At 38.0% G+C, this 12,335-nt stretch overlaps 2 protein-coding genes across 2 annotated transcripts; both read left to right on the top strand.

Moving 5' to 3' along the window:
- Positions 1–867: 867 nt before the first annotated feature.
- On the top strand, positions 868–1,803 carry LOC118628572 (olfactory receptor 51G2-like). Its single transcript, XM_036259553.1, has one exon. It carries the CDS (start codon positions 868–870, stop codon positions 1,801–1,803), a length of 936 nt encoding a protein of 311 aa, XP_036115446.1.
- An 8,042-nt stretch (positions 1,804–9,845) lies between these two features.
- On the top strand, positions 9,846–10,805 carry LOC118628804 (olfactory receptor 51G2-like). Its single transcript, XM_036259768.1, has one exon. The coding sequence runs from the start codon at positions 9,846–9,848 to the stop codon at positions 10,803–10,805; it is 960 nt and encodes a 319-aa protein (XP_036115661.1).
- Positions 10,806–12,335: the final 1,530 nt, after the last annotated feature.

Here is a 12,335-nt window from a genome sequence, read left to right as displayed (position 1 = left end):
AGCATAGAAAGCAGAATGTGGGTTCATAGTTGGAACCTTGTATCTGCCCCATGGTCAATGCCCTCATGAACTACTTTATGGATATGTCCGTGTTGACCAGTGGGTTAGTAGAGCTTCAAAGGTAGAAGCTCTATATTGTTTCATTGTCTTACTTACATTGAGTGTATAGTAGAATCTCTTTATGTGATGCCATAAAAAAATATATGTGTTTCCAACTACAAATATTATCTAGTTTTCCTCTTTTCCCTCTCACATATATGTATCAACTATTCAAACATTTTTAGACATCACCTTGAAACAAAGATTTGGAAGGAACTCAAATCCAGGTAAGATTCACATCAAGCCCAAGCCACTCCTGGTGTCTTCTTGTCACAAATAGTATTATTTATCTTTTGAATTTCTTTCCAAACAAATTATATATCTGGTAATATTGGGAGTTCACAGTCAGTGTTAGCATTCTTATACTTTATTATCTAGCCCCCAAGCAGCTATTAAATGTGATTATCCTTATCTAGGTTTCTTTAGAACTTTATATTCTGGTATTAAAACTAATCTAGTTTAAGCATACAAACCTTGTGTTGTCATCATTTTTCAAACCTTGAAACATATTCAAATGAGGAAGGAATTTTCTTTGACCCAAATGTGCTTCTGAAGACTAAGACAAACCACCAGAAGAGAGACTGCACTCTGTCCTATTGCAACGCCTAAAGAAATGGGATTCAGTACTGTGAGACGAGAAGAAAAAGGGCATATTACTCTGGAAACATGGGCTATGGGTACCAATGGGATGAGATGATAGGAAAATGCTGTGAAATAATTACTTTTTGCTTTCTCAATACTTTTTCCAGGCAAGTCTTTTCCAGAGTTATGGTAATTAATGCCAGTAGCTTCTTCTTCATACTGATGGATCTCCCAGGACTGGAGACTGCTCACTGCTGGACAGCTATTCCTATCTGCCTTATCTATGGTCTCTCTTTGCTGGGCAACATCATCATATTGTACCTCGTCAAGTCTGTGCCCAGCCTTCACACACCCATGTACTTCTTCCTTTCCATGCTTTCTGTGGCTGACTTGGGGCTCTCAGCTTCTACACTGCCTTCAATGGCAGCAGTCTTTCTCCTGGGCCAGAGGAAGGTGGAAGCTGCAACCTGCTTCATGCAACTCTTCTTCATTCACACTTTCTCAGTCATTGAGTCAGCTGTGCTGTTGGCCATGGCTTTTGATCGTTGTGTGGCTATCCGAGAGCCCTTACGCTATGCAACCATTCTCACAAGCCAGCGCATTAGGGCCATTGGGCTGGCCATTGTGATCCGTAGTACTGCCCTGCATCTGCCCCTGCCTGTACTTCTTGGAAGATTACAGTTCCAGCCTATTAATGCTCTGTCTCACTCTTATTGTGTTCACCCTGATGTTCTAAGGCTGGCCAGCTCCAACACTCTTGTGAACAGTGGCTTTGGGCTCTTCGTCATGCTTTTCACATTGGGGACAGATGTTGTACTCATTCTCCTCTCCTACGTGCTGATCTTGAAGACAGTATTGAGCATTGCTTCCAATGCTGAGCGGCTCAAAGCCTTCAACACCTGCATTTCCCACATCTGTGCAGTACTACTCTTTTATACCCCCCTAGTCAGCCTGTCCATGATCCATCGCTTTGGGAAAAAGAAACTACCAGGTCAGGTATACATGCTTCTCTCCTATCTGCACTTTCTTGTACCTCCAATGCTCAACCCAATTGTCTACAGTGTAAAAACCAAGGACATCCGGGTACGCATTCTAAAGATGCTCCACCCCAAAAAGCTCTGACTCTCAGGGACAAAATTGGTTCTGAAAGTCAGCTTGCTAATTAAAGAAATCTCAAAGAGGAAGTAGATAGTATTTATCATTTGATCAATTAATTATTCAAAAATACTGACTGCGTACTTTATGCTGCTTCCCCGTCATTAGAACAATCCCTGTCCAAGGGGAAAATCATGTTTCTTATTCTACAAATGTCAATGTCAGCTGAGAAACCTCTGGTTATTTTAGGGGAAATAAACAGCCTCTGGAGAGAGTATCATGTACATATAAAAGTAAACAGGTAGGAAGAATAGGATTCAATGACATTTAAGATCTCTTTCAACTAAAAATCTAGAATCCCACAAAATTAAGCTCAAAAGGACCTTACTTGATTGTACTTTCTGAGTTTGTCAAATATGTGAAATCAAAATATGTTTTCTTCTTAGTTGCCTATTAACTACATCTAGCCCTTTGAATGAAGTTAAAGCCCTGTTCCTCACTTCCTAATAGATAAATGAGATACTCTGTGTCCTCAACAACTACATTGAGATGCTGTAGTTCTTGAATGGTAGATGCCATGTACAAATCAATTTTTCCTCCATACTTTATATAATATTTTTAAAAGTTTGTTTTCATGAGAATTAATTAGGCTTTCACAACAAGTTGAAGCTAGAGAAATTGATTTGCTCACTTTGTCATGGTCTCTATCTTTCTGTACTAAAGTTTCAGTTAATTTCTCTGATAGAATTGCTCTACCAAGACCAGTTCGTGTGGCTCAATGAATTGAGCATCAACCCGTGGACTGAGAGGTACCCGTTTGATTCCAGTCAGGGTGTATGCCCAAGTTGCAGGCTGGATCCCCAGTAGGAGGCGTGCAGGAGGCAGCCAATTGATGTATGTCTCTCACACCGATGTTTCCATCTATCTCTCTAAAAAAATAAAAATACAAATAAAATAATTGCTCCATTAAAAACATAACCAATAATAGGTTAAGTAAGCCTTTCACTTAAGTGTTAATGCTTTGTATCATATTATAAATCATTTACAGTGTTGTGAGGGGAAGGAGAAAAAAAACATATTACCAATATTTGATTTCTCCCCTACATAGTCATTCATTGAGATTATATTTATTCATATCTGCTGGGCCATCTCCTATTCAAAGTATACAGCAAGCAGCCCAGCAAGTGTGGCTCAGTGGTTGAGCATCAACCCATGCCCCAAGAGGCCACCGGTTTGATTCCTAGGTCAGGGCATATGCCCAAGTTGTGGGCCCAATTCCCAGTGGAGGGCATACAGGAGGTGTCCAATCAATGTTTCCTCTCATCGATGTTTCGATCTCTCTTTCCCTCTCTCACCCTCTCTCTCTCTAATATCAATAACAAGAAAAAATAAATAAAAGAAAAAATAAAGTATACAGAAAGCAAAATAGAATAATTAGGGGAAATAAGCTTTAAACATATAATGCTCCAGTAAGTCACAGTTGCTTCAATGGTTGACAGCACAGTTCGCAGGGGTAGAGAACTTTTTTTCTGCCAAGAGTCATTTGAATATTTATAACATCATTCGTGGGCCATACATAATTATCAACTTAAAAATTAGCCTGCTATATTTCAGCAGGCTAATTTGGTGAGGCATGTGATGTTAGTGTGTATTGATTTTGAGGGCCTTATTCAGCCCCTGGGCTGGACATTCCCCATCTCTGGCCAGAGGACACAAAGGAGGGCAAGTCCATTTAATCAGTGGGATTTCAAGAGATAGGTCTTTGAAATGATGAGTTTAAAGTTTCAGCTAGAAAAATAAACTATTTAAACATTGTCTTTGTTTCAATGTCTGATCTATTTTATACATCTTGCCTAGAGTTAGAGTTGTTTATCAGTTGGCATATGTTCTATATCCATTACTTCCTTATGGCATGTTACATTGGAGTGGAAAGCTTTTGGGGCCTCCCTATTATCTTGCATTCATACTCAGGGGCTTGACAAACTCACAACAAACAAGTTTTTGTATTGTTTTGTTTTGTTTTCCTTTTATATTGTGAAACAAAATAATTTTATGAAACATTATTTTTGCGGAACATGAGCTGCCTGTGTTGGTTTTCAGGGATGTGGCTAAATTTGTGGAATCACAAATTTAACTACAGAAATGTGTTCTTAAAGTTGGAAAGTCCTTCATTTTATTGAACTTTCATTATTTCTGTGGCCACAATAAAAATGTTTTCTTGCTGTATTTTAAGAACATAATAATAACAATAAAAATTTATTAAATGTGTAATGTGTGATTTTTAAAGAATAATATATTTGCATATATTACATTAAAGACAATATTATGAAATAATAGAAAATAATTATTATTTGAGTACTGACAAGCTGTTGTAAGGTTTTAATGGAGTACCCCATTTAATCCTCACAGCAATGATGTGCATTAGTTCCTTTCACTGTGCCCATCTCACTGATGAGAAAACTGAGTCAATGAGAAGTTAAATAACATGCTCAAATATTTAGAGCTATTAAGTGACAGAGTTGAGATTCAAACCCACACAGTTTCACCTCGGGGCCATTTGTTGTTAGCCATATATCTATAATCTCACAATGGTAGCATTGTTGTATTTTACAGACATGAAAAATGAGGCTCAGAGAGCTTGTGCAACTTATGTACTTGCCAGTGGAGACCATCTTCAACTCGGGTCTTTCTGATGAAGGTTGCACCCTCAAATAGCCAAGGACTTTTCAACCACAATATAAGGTTACTCAGTAACTGAGATAGAATTGGACAGAGCTAAAGGATTTCCCATCACAATGGAGTCTCTTTATAGTTCATTGAAAAACATATTTGGCAGTGATAAGGTTACAGGTAGTTGCCACCCCAAAGCCCATGGTGCCTGCTGTGCTCATCAGGGGATATCATCCAGCAATTGGCTGCTTTGCTGTAAAATTGCTCTTTGTGGTGAACTCCCTTCCACTGTAACCTAGAGGAGGGTGGAAAGCTTTCTCAGCCCTTTTCTCTTTGTGGGTGAGTCAATAACATGGGGTTTGGAGAGGAAAGGGATAAAGCCATTTGTCCCTTATTAGTGCACATTTAAAAGCAGTGTTAATGATATGTTTTGAGTTAAGTACAGTGTATTAAAGATTTAGAGGAAGGAGCTCTTCTTCAGAGCCATTGAATGAGTTTCCTGAAGAATTCCTCAAATGTGCTAGCATAATAGAAAAAAACAATTTAATGGGCACTTAGAAGATGGCTGGTAACTCACCGCAGAAGTCCTCCTTGCCTTAAATACAGCCTGATAGAGGTGCACCTGAAGATCTGGGCAGATGGATTCTATGCCCCTCAAAGGTAGACAAACTGAGATGAAAAAAATTTTGAGGAGCAGAATGATATGGGAAGTTGCTCATTTGTGAAGACAGTTTAAAAAGACAGTCTGTTTCTTTTTGCAAGATAGAAGGTAACAGAATTATGATGTGAATTAATAAACCCAAGCTAATCAAATTAGTTGTAATTCTTTCTAAATCTTCAAAGAATCACTTTGAGAAAACTCCTTGCATTTTGATCATGGTAAGTAACTTTAAGACAAATATTACAATTATTATACATATTCTAAGTATTTTATAGGACATTTTCAAGTCTTTCATTCACTATCTTATTTTATCATTAACTAAACCTATAAAATTGGTATGCTATGAACACTAGTACAATTTATCCATTTTCATTTTTTAATGAATAGGAAAACTGAAATCAGCATGGTTTATGTGAGTGTATGGATATAGTTCCATACACCATATCTATCACTACTTCCTGAAGAGAGTAGACATTGGTGTTAGGAAATTCAACATGGTGTTCCACTTTATTTTCTATGACACTACCGGTTTACATCTAATAGAAATTCTGCTGACAAGCCAAAATAAATAGTTCCTATAAGTAAGAGACTCATTATGTATTCTTGACAGTTTGGAAAAATAGTTCTTGCTGAAGCCCAAATTTTGTCTAAGGTTTTTTGTTTTTGTTTTTGTTTTTTCCCTCAGTGTTTTTGTGCTGAAGCCAGGACCACAAACAGATGCTTTGCCTTCTCAACCATATTTTTCTGCTTCTCAACATTAAAACTATTCACTCAACAAGTGTTTCTTAGAAATCAAAACAAGAAAATCACACAGTCACACACACTCAAACTCAGAAAACATTTTATCTCCTAGGTGGTCAACTTAGTGCAATATATACAAAAACAGCATGCTCCACATATATGGACATCTCAATGCCTTTTTTAACAACTCCATTTTCTCTGATGATAAGTGAAATAAAGTCAGGAATTCTGACTCTGCTTTCACTATGGATATTCATTGTGCTTCTATCAACGTATTTGAAATCGATGGGTAAACTGGGGGACCTTTCAGTTTGTTAAAGAAATGTCAATTTTTTATCGAATTAAGAAAAAGACATGGCAGTGTAGGGTGATCATAGGATGGAGAAGGGTGAGTGTAGGATGGAGAATTCATAAAGGACATTTAGACACTTAATTTGAATGCACAGTTCTTCCCAGTGTTTCCTCGCCTTATTTCATATTTGCTCCATCTGTCAGTAACTGAACAGAAATTCATAAATCTATATGTAGAAGGGATAATACTACTTGTACAACTTCCTACAACATCAGAATTTAGCTAACTTACAGGTTACCTTATTAACCATTTTTTACTTTGCACACTAAATTATAAGGAGAAAACATAGTATCCGTATTTATTATAATTGCCATATGCTTATTGGTCTTTAATGATCTGTGGTAAGATATTTTGGAAGTCCCAATGGAAAAAATCTGTGTCTGTGGCCAAGTATTGCTGGGACTCCATTCCAGAGCTTAGTACTGAGGAACAAGTTTTCTTTTATGTCTAAGGGTGTTTCTTTATCCTTAATTCATTAGTTTTGCTTCTCTTCCACTTCCTTGCTTTAATGGGCCTTCAACAGCATTGCTCATTTCTGTTTATAAAGCAGAACTATACCTACCCATGTACTGCAGCGATTTTCAGACCATTGTTTGCATTAGAATCACCTGGAGGCTTTGTTAAACTACCAAACACAAGAATCCTAAGACAGTAGGTTTGGGGTAGGACACAATGGTTTGCATTAATTACAAGTTCTCCTGTGCTTCTAATGCCCCAGCTGATGCCCAGGGTCCACATTCAATGCCACTAGATATATATTCAGAACAGAAGATAATATCCCCAACCCCCAATCAGGTAAAATGCAGTTTTCTTATGTGACTGTGTTGGCTCTACAGGTTGCCTCTGTTCTCAATTCTCTTATTTCTGTCATGATTCCAGCCATAACAGATACCTATCTCCTAGTTAATTTGTGTACTGATAACTTTAGGTTTTTCCTGATACATCTCAATACATTTCCTACCTTTCACTCACCCATGAACCCACAGATTTCCACCATCTTGCTTCTTCTTGATGTTCCACTTTTTCCCTAATTATCCCTCATCATAGAGCTATTACCTAAGCTCTCAATTTAAAATAACACCTCCAGCCCTGGCTGGTTTGGCTCAGCAGTTAGATCGTTGGCCTGCAGACCAATGAGTCGCGGGTTTGATTCTGTTCAAGGGCATGTACCCAAGTTGCAATTTGTCTCTGGCCCTGGTTGGATCATGCAGGAGGCAACCAGTCGCTGTGGCTCTATCACATCGATGTTTCTCTCTGACTCTCTCCCTCCCTCCCACTCTATCTAGTAGAAAAAATAGCCTCGGTTGAGGAATAAAAATAAATAAATAGATAAAATACAAAACACATTCTTCTCTTTCCTCATTGTATTTCTTTTTTTACATATTTGAAGTAATATTGACTCATGCCTCCCTTATTTGAGAGACTTTATTGTTAATTTTTTAATAGTTCTCTTTCCGGAATCTAGAACAGTGCCCAGGGCAGTTTAATTCTGGAGGTAATGAAGTAGAGTATAAGAGGAAAATCGGAAGTGGCCATCATATAAAAACTTTTAAAAATGGAAATTCATGGGTGTTTATAGTTTACTTTAATTTAATCATGAGGCTTGTGAGCATCTTGAGTCTGTTAGTTAATAACTAATATTTGTCTTAAATTATAAACAATGATGTCTAGAGTAAAAATAACTGAGTTAGACAGAAGTATTTCCAGTCTTGGATCCTACCTTTATGATCAGTGTGGCTTCAGCAAAGTTATATACTTGAGTTCATAACAATAAATTTTATTAATCTGGAAAATTTGATCTGCCAACTTGAGGGTTGAGATGCTTTAAAATGATATCAGTGAAGCCCTGGCCAGTTTTGACCAAACGTCTCAGGTTTGATTTCCGGTCAAGGGCACATACCTGGGTTGCAGGTTTGATCCTCGGCCCTGGTTGGGTTCATGTGGGAGGCAAACAATCAAGGTGTCTCTCTCTCATTGATGCGCCTCTCTCTCTCTTTCTCTCTCTCTCTCCCCCTCCCCTCACAAATATCTTTGGGTGAGGATTAACCAAAAAAAAAAAAAAATTCTAAAATGATGTGAGTGAAAATGTCCTGTAAAATGCTTTCAATTAAATATAAAGGTAATGAATTGCAGTTGCACATTTTTACCTGCAGAAAAAAAGTGACAGAATTCACTGTTATGTGGATCTCCTTTCCACAGAGAAAAGAATACGGGATTGCAGTCCACAAGACACGAGAGGAAAGGAGATTAAATGAAGAGAAAATCAATGTTATCTAAAAAGAAAACTAAAAAGCTAAAAAATATATGATTAAACAAGATTCTTCAAAAATAAATTGTCCTTAATGTTGTTATTATTCTCTAGTGTTTTGTATTTCTGGAAAATTCTAGAAATCTCCTTCCTCTGATTTTTAATTAGGAAGGAAAGTTTAAAGCTTTCAAGTTGAGTTTTCTTTACTGTGTTCTCAAAACAAACAAACAAAAAAACTCAAAATGTATTAAATATGAGGAGGTAGCTGAGAAGACAGGACATGGAAAGTGGCCAAAGTTCAAGGGCGAGGTCACAGGGAAGACAGAAGATCTGTCCCCAAATTTCTCCTGAAACTACGTGACAAGTGGATCTGAGTCCTGATTCCTTGGAAAATACATAGCTTTTTTTTTTCCTAGTTTCTATATTCTCATCAAATAATGTTGAATAGTAAAAGATAAGCTTTAAGGTACCCGTTCAATATTCTATAAGTTAAGAATCATTCTATCTAATGTTCCACATGGACAATTATATTAGGGAATGAATTGTATAATATAAATGCCTAAAATTTTTACCATAGCTTCATGTTTTAAATTATATGTGCAATAAGAATTTGTGTGTTCACATAGGTGGTTGACATAAAAAGAGGAATTATTTTGTATTGCTTTAATTATGAAAGATGCCTCTTTACAAAATTCGCATATTCACTGTATGGAGAAGCACCTACTGAAAGGCAGTGTGAAGGAGAACCTTATGGAAATAAGAAACCCTCATTCTGGTTCCAGATCAGACACACTAACTATATTGAAAACTAGAGTTCATTTCCCAAAATGAATAATGTACACGTGGGAGCAATTCTATCTACCCTTTTAAGAGCTGTGTTTCAAACTCTCATTTTGGGGTAAATTGTGGTGTGTGGCTTCTGAGACAGGCTTACATGTATGCAGGATTTCTTCTAATAATTCAACACATTTTTAAAATTTTTTTTTAATCGTTTTCTTTATTGATTTATATAGAGAGAGGAAGGAATGGGGGAGAGAGATAGAAACATCAATGAGAAAGAACATCATCAGCTGCCTCTTGCATGCCCCCTACCAGGGATGGGCCTGCAACCTGGGCACGTGCCCTGACAGGGAATCAAACCTCCACCTCTTGGTGCATTGGTCCATGCTCAACCACTGAGCCACAGCACAGGGCTAAAACACATCTATTTTAAAGGACTAATTAGGTATGAACTAGGGGAAATACTTGGGCAGATTATAAGGCCATGGTTAACAGAGAAACATTTTGGGGATTCTCTAAGTGTCTTGATTTATAGAACAGATTCTGACCCAGGAACTCCTTTGATTCCAGGCCCTGTGAAAGCACATCTGCTTGGAGTTCTGCCCCTGCAGGTCATCATGTCAGACTCCAACTACACTGGCACCTCCTTCTTCCTGACAGGCCTCCCAGGCCTTGAAGCTGTGCACATCTGGCTCTCCATCCCTCTGTGTGCCATGTATGTGGCATCTCTGGCAGGGAATAGCCTGATCTTGTGGGTGGTGAGGTCAGAGCCCTCCCTGCACCAGCCCATGTACTACTTTCTGTCAATGCTGGCAGTGACCGACCTGGGCCTGTCTGCTTCCACGCTGCCCACCATGCTCACCATCTACATGCTGAGACTTACGAAGGTGGCAGTGGATGTGTGCCTGGCCCAGCTCTTCTTCATCCACACCTTCTCCATCATGGAGTCCTCTGTGCTGCTGACCATGGCCTTTGACCGTGTTGTGGCCATCAGCAACCCCCTGCGCTATGGCACCATCCTCACGAGTTCCCGGATTGCCAGCTTGGGGCTGGCCATTGTGGTACGCAGCATCGGCCTTCACATCCCGGCCCCCATCATGCTGAAGAAGCTGCCTTACTGCCGCAATCTCCTGCTTTCCCACTCTTACTGCCTGCACCCCGATGTCATGAAGTTGGCCTGTGCTGACACTCACATCAACAGTGCTTATGGTCTCTTTGTGGTGCTCTCCACGCTGGGTGTGGACGCAGTGCTCATCGTCCTCTCCTACGCACTGATCCTCCACACAGTGCTGTCCATTGCCTCCAAGACAGAGCGCCTCAAAGCCCTCAACACTTGTGTCTCCCACATCTGTGCTGTGCTGCTTTTCTATACACCTATGATTGGCCTGTCCATGATTCACAGATTTGGGAGGTGGGCTTCCCCCTGCAGCCGTGTCCTGCTCTCGTATCTTCACTTTCTTGTACCTCCGGTGCTCAATCCCGTGGTTTACACCATTAAGACCAAGCAGATCCGACTGAGGATGCTGCGCCTCTTACAGTCAGGTGGTGCTGGTAGCAGAAACATTCAGAATCATTAGGTCTTTTCTAAAGAGAAAGCAGAAAAAACTTGTCATAGCTGTTTAATGAGTCACTGAGCATAAAGTGAGTCCCATAGTCAGGAGAAAAAAGTCAAATAGAGAGAGTACCATCTTCCACTGGAAGTTCTCACTCATGGGGAGAAATAACTACATTCTCATTTACTAATTTTTTATTGAACAAAGTTTTATTCAATATCTACCATGTTAAATATACTGTTATAGTCCCTGGAGATAGAAATATAACTAAGATACAGCCTGTCTTTTATTGGAAAGGCTCAAGCAAGGAACTGCTATTCTAGACCAAAAAAGGAATCTAAACAATAACTAGGAACTTTATAAATGTATAAAGATGCACACGGTGATTTTCCTAAGAGTGTAGGACAACGAATTATTGGCAAATAGGGTGATGGGCTAGAATTTAGCAATATTAGAAGTATTTTTGAAAAATTCTCACTAAATATAATCCCTATGAGTAAAGATATTCTTTATCTGCTGTTAACCATCACATTCCCTTTTCTGAATGTAGCATTTTCCATGTATTAGGTATTTAGTTTGTATTTGCTGAATAAAAGAATAAATGAATGAGTGGGTTATTTTTTGAGAAAAAATTCTGGCAAGGTAAAATGTTCATGTAATTCTAGATAAATAAGAATGAAGCCTATGAGGATTTCTTAATTTCACTCCTAGGGTATCCCACCCCATTTTTCTGCCTTCTCTAATTTTAATTGAGAATTTTGTATGATTATATTTTATCTCCTTCAGGGTATCATTTTTACATTTTGCTTATTACTGGTTGCCCTCGAGTTTACATTATACATTTTGAACTAGTCATAATCTACTTTTAAATATCTTTATACCATTCACATGTAATTCAAGTATCTGATACAAAGTAGTCCCAATTCCTCCCTCCTTTCCCTAGTGATGTTACTTTCCTTTCACTTATTCATATGCCATAATCACCTAGAATATTGCTTTTCTTATTGCTTTAAGTATAAGGGTTTTTTAATAGATCATTTAATATTTAAATAAATAAAACTATATTTCACCTTTATTTATTCTTTCTTTGACACTCTTCGCTTTCCTAGTGGAGAACCAAAACAATGTTCCTTTTGCCTGAAGGACTTCTTTCAACATTTCATTCTGGGGGGTCAGCTAGCTTTCATGCTTCCATGAATTGCTTTGTTTTTATTTTTATTTTTTATTTTGATAAAATTTGCATCTGCACATCTCCCTTACAGTCTGAAGAATATTTTCACTGAATATGAAATTCTAGGTTGGTGATTTCTTTTTATTTAAATATTTAACATATTTTAACTTCCTCTTGTTGGCCTTGTATCTAAGGAGAATTTTGCTATAATTCTTATTCTGTTCCTCTACTGGTAAGTGTTCCCTCCACAACAATAGATTATTTTAATATTTTCTTTGTCTTTGGTTTCTTCAGTTTAAAGAAATTTGACTAGATGCATCTATTTTGGTAATATTTCTTCTTGAGTTGAATCGGATTCCTGGATTTATTGTTTGGTTTCAGTC

The sequence above is a fragment of the Molossus molossus genome, unplaced genomic scaffold (genome assembly GCF_014108415.1).
Source record: "Molossus molossus isolate mMolMol1 unplaced genomic scaffold, mMolMol1.p scaffold_m16_p_13, whole genome shotgun sequence".
Classification (NCBI taxonomy): Eukaryota; Metazoa; Chordata; class Mammalia; order Chiroptera; family Molossidae; genus Molossus; species Molossus molossus.
This window is presented reverse-complemented; position numbering and strand designations above follow the sequence as displayed.

Bases quoted from the DNA above. Each gene is read 5' to 3' on its own strand.
- LOC118628572 (XM_036259553.1), top strand. From the start codon at position 868: ATGGTAATTAATGCCAGTAGCTTCTTCTTCATACTGATGGATCTCCCA.
- LOC118628804 (XM_036259768.1), top strand. From the start codon at position 9,846: ATGTCAGACTCCAACTACACTGGCACCTCCTTCTTCCTGACAGGCCTC.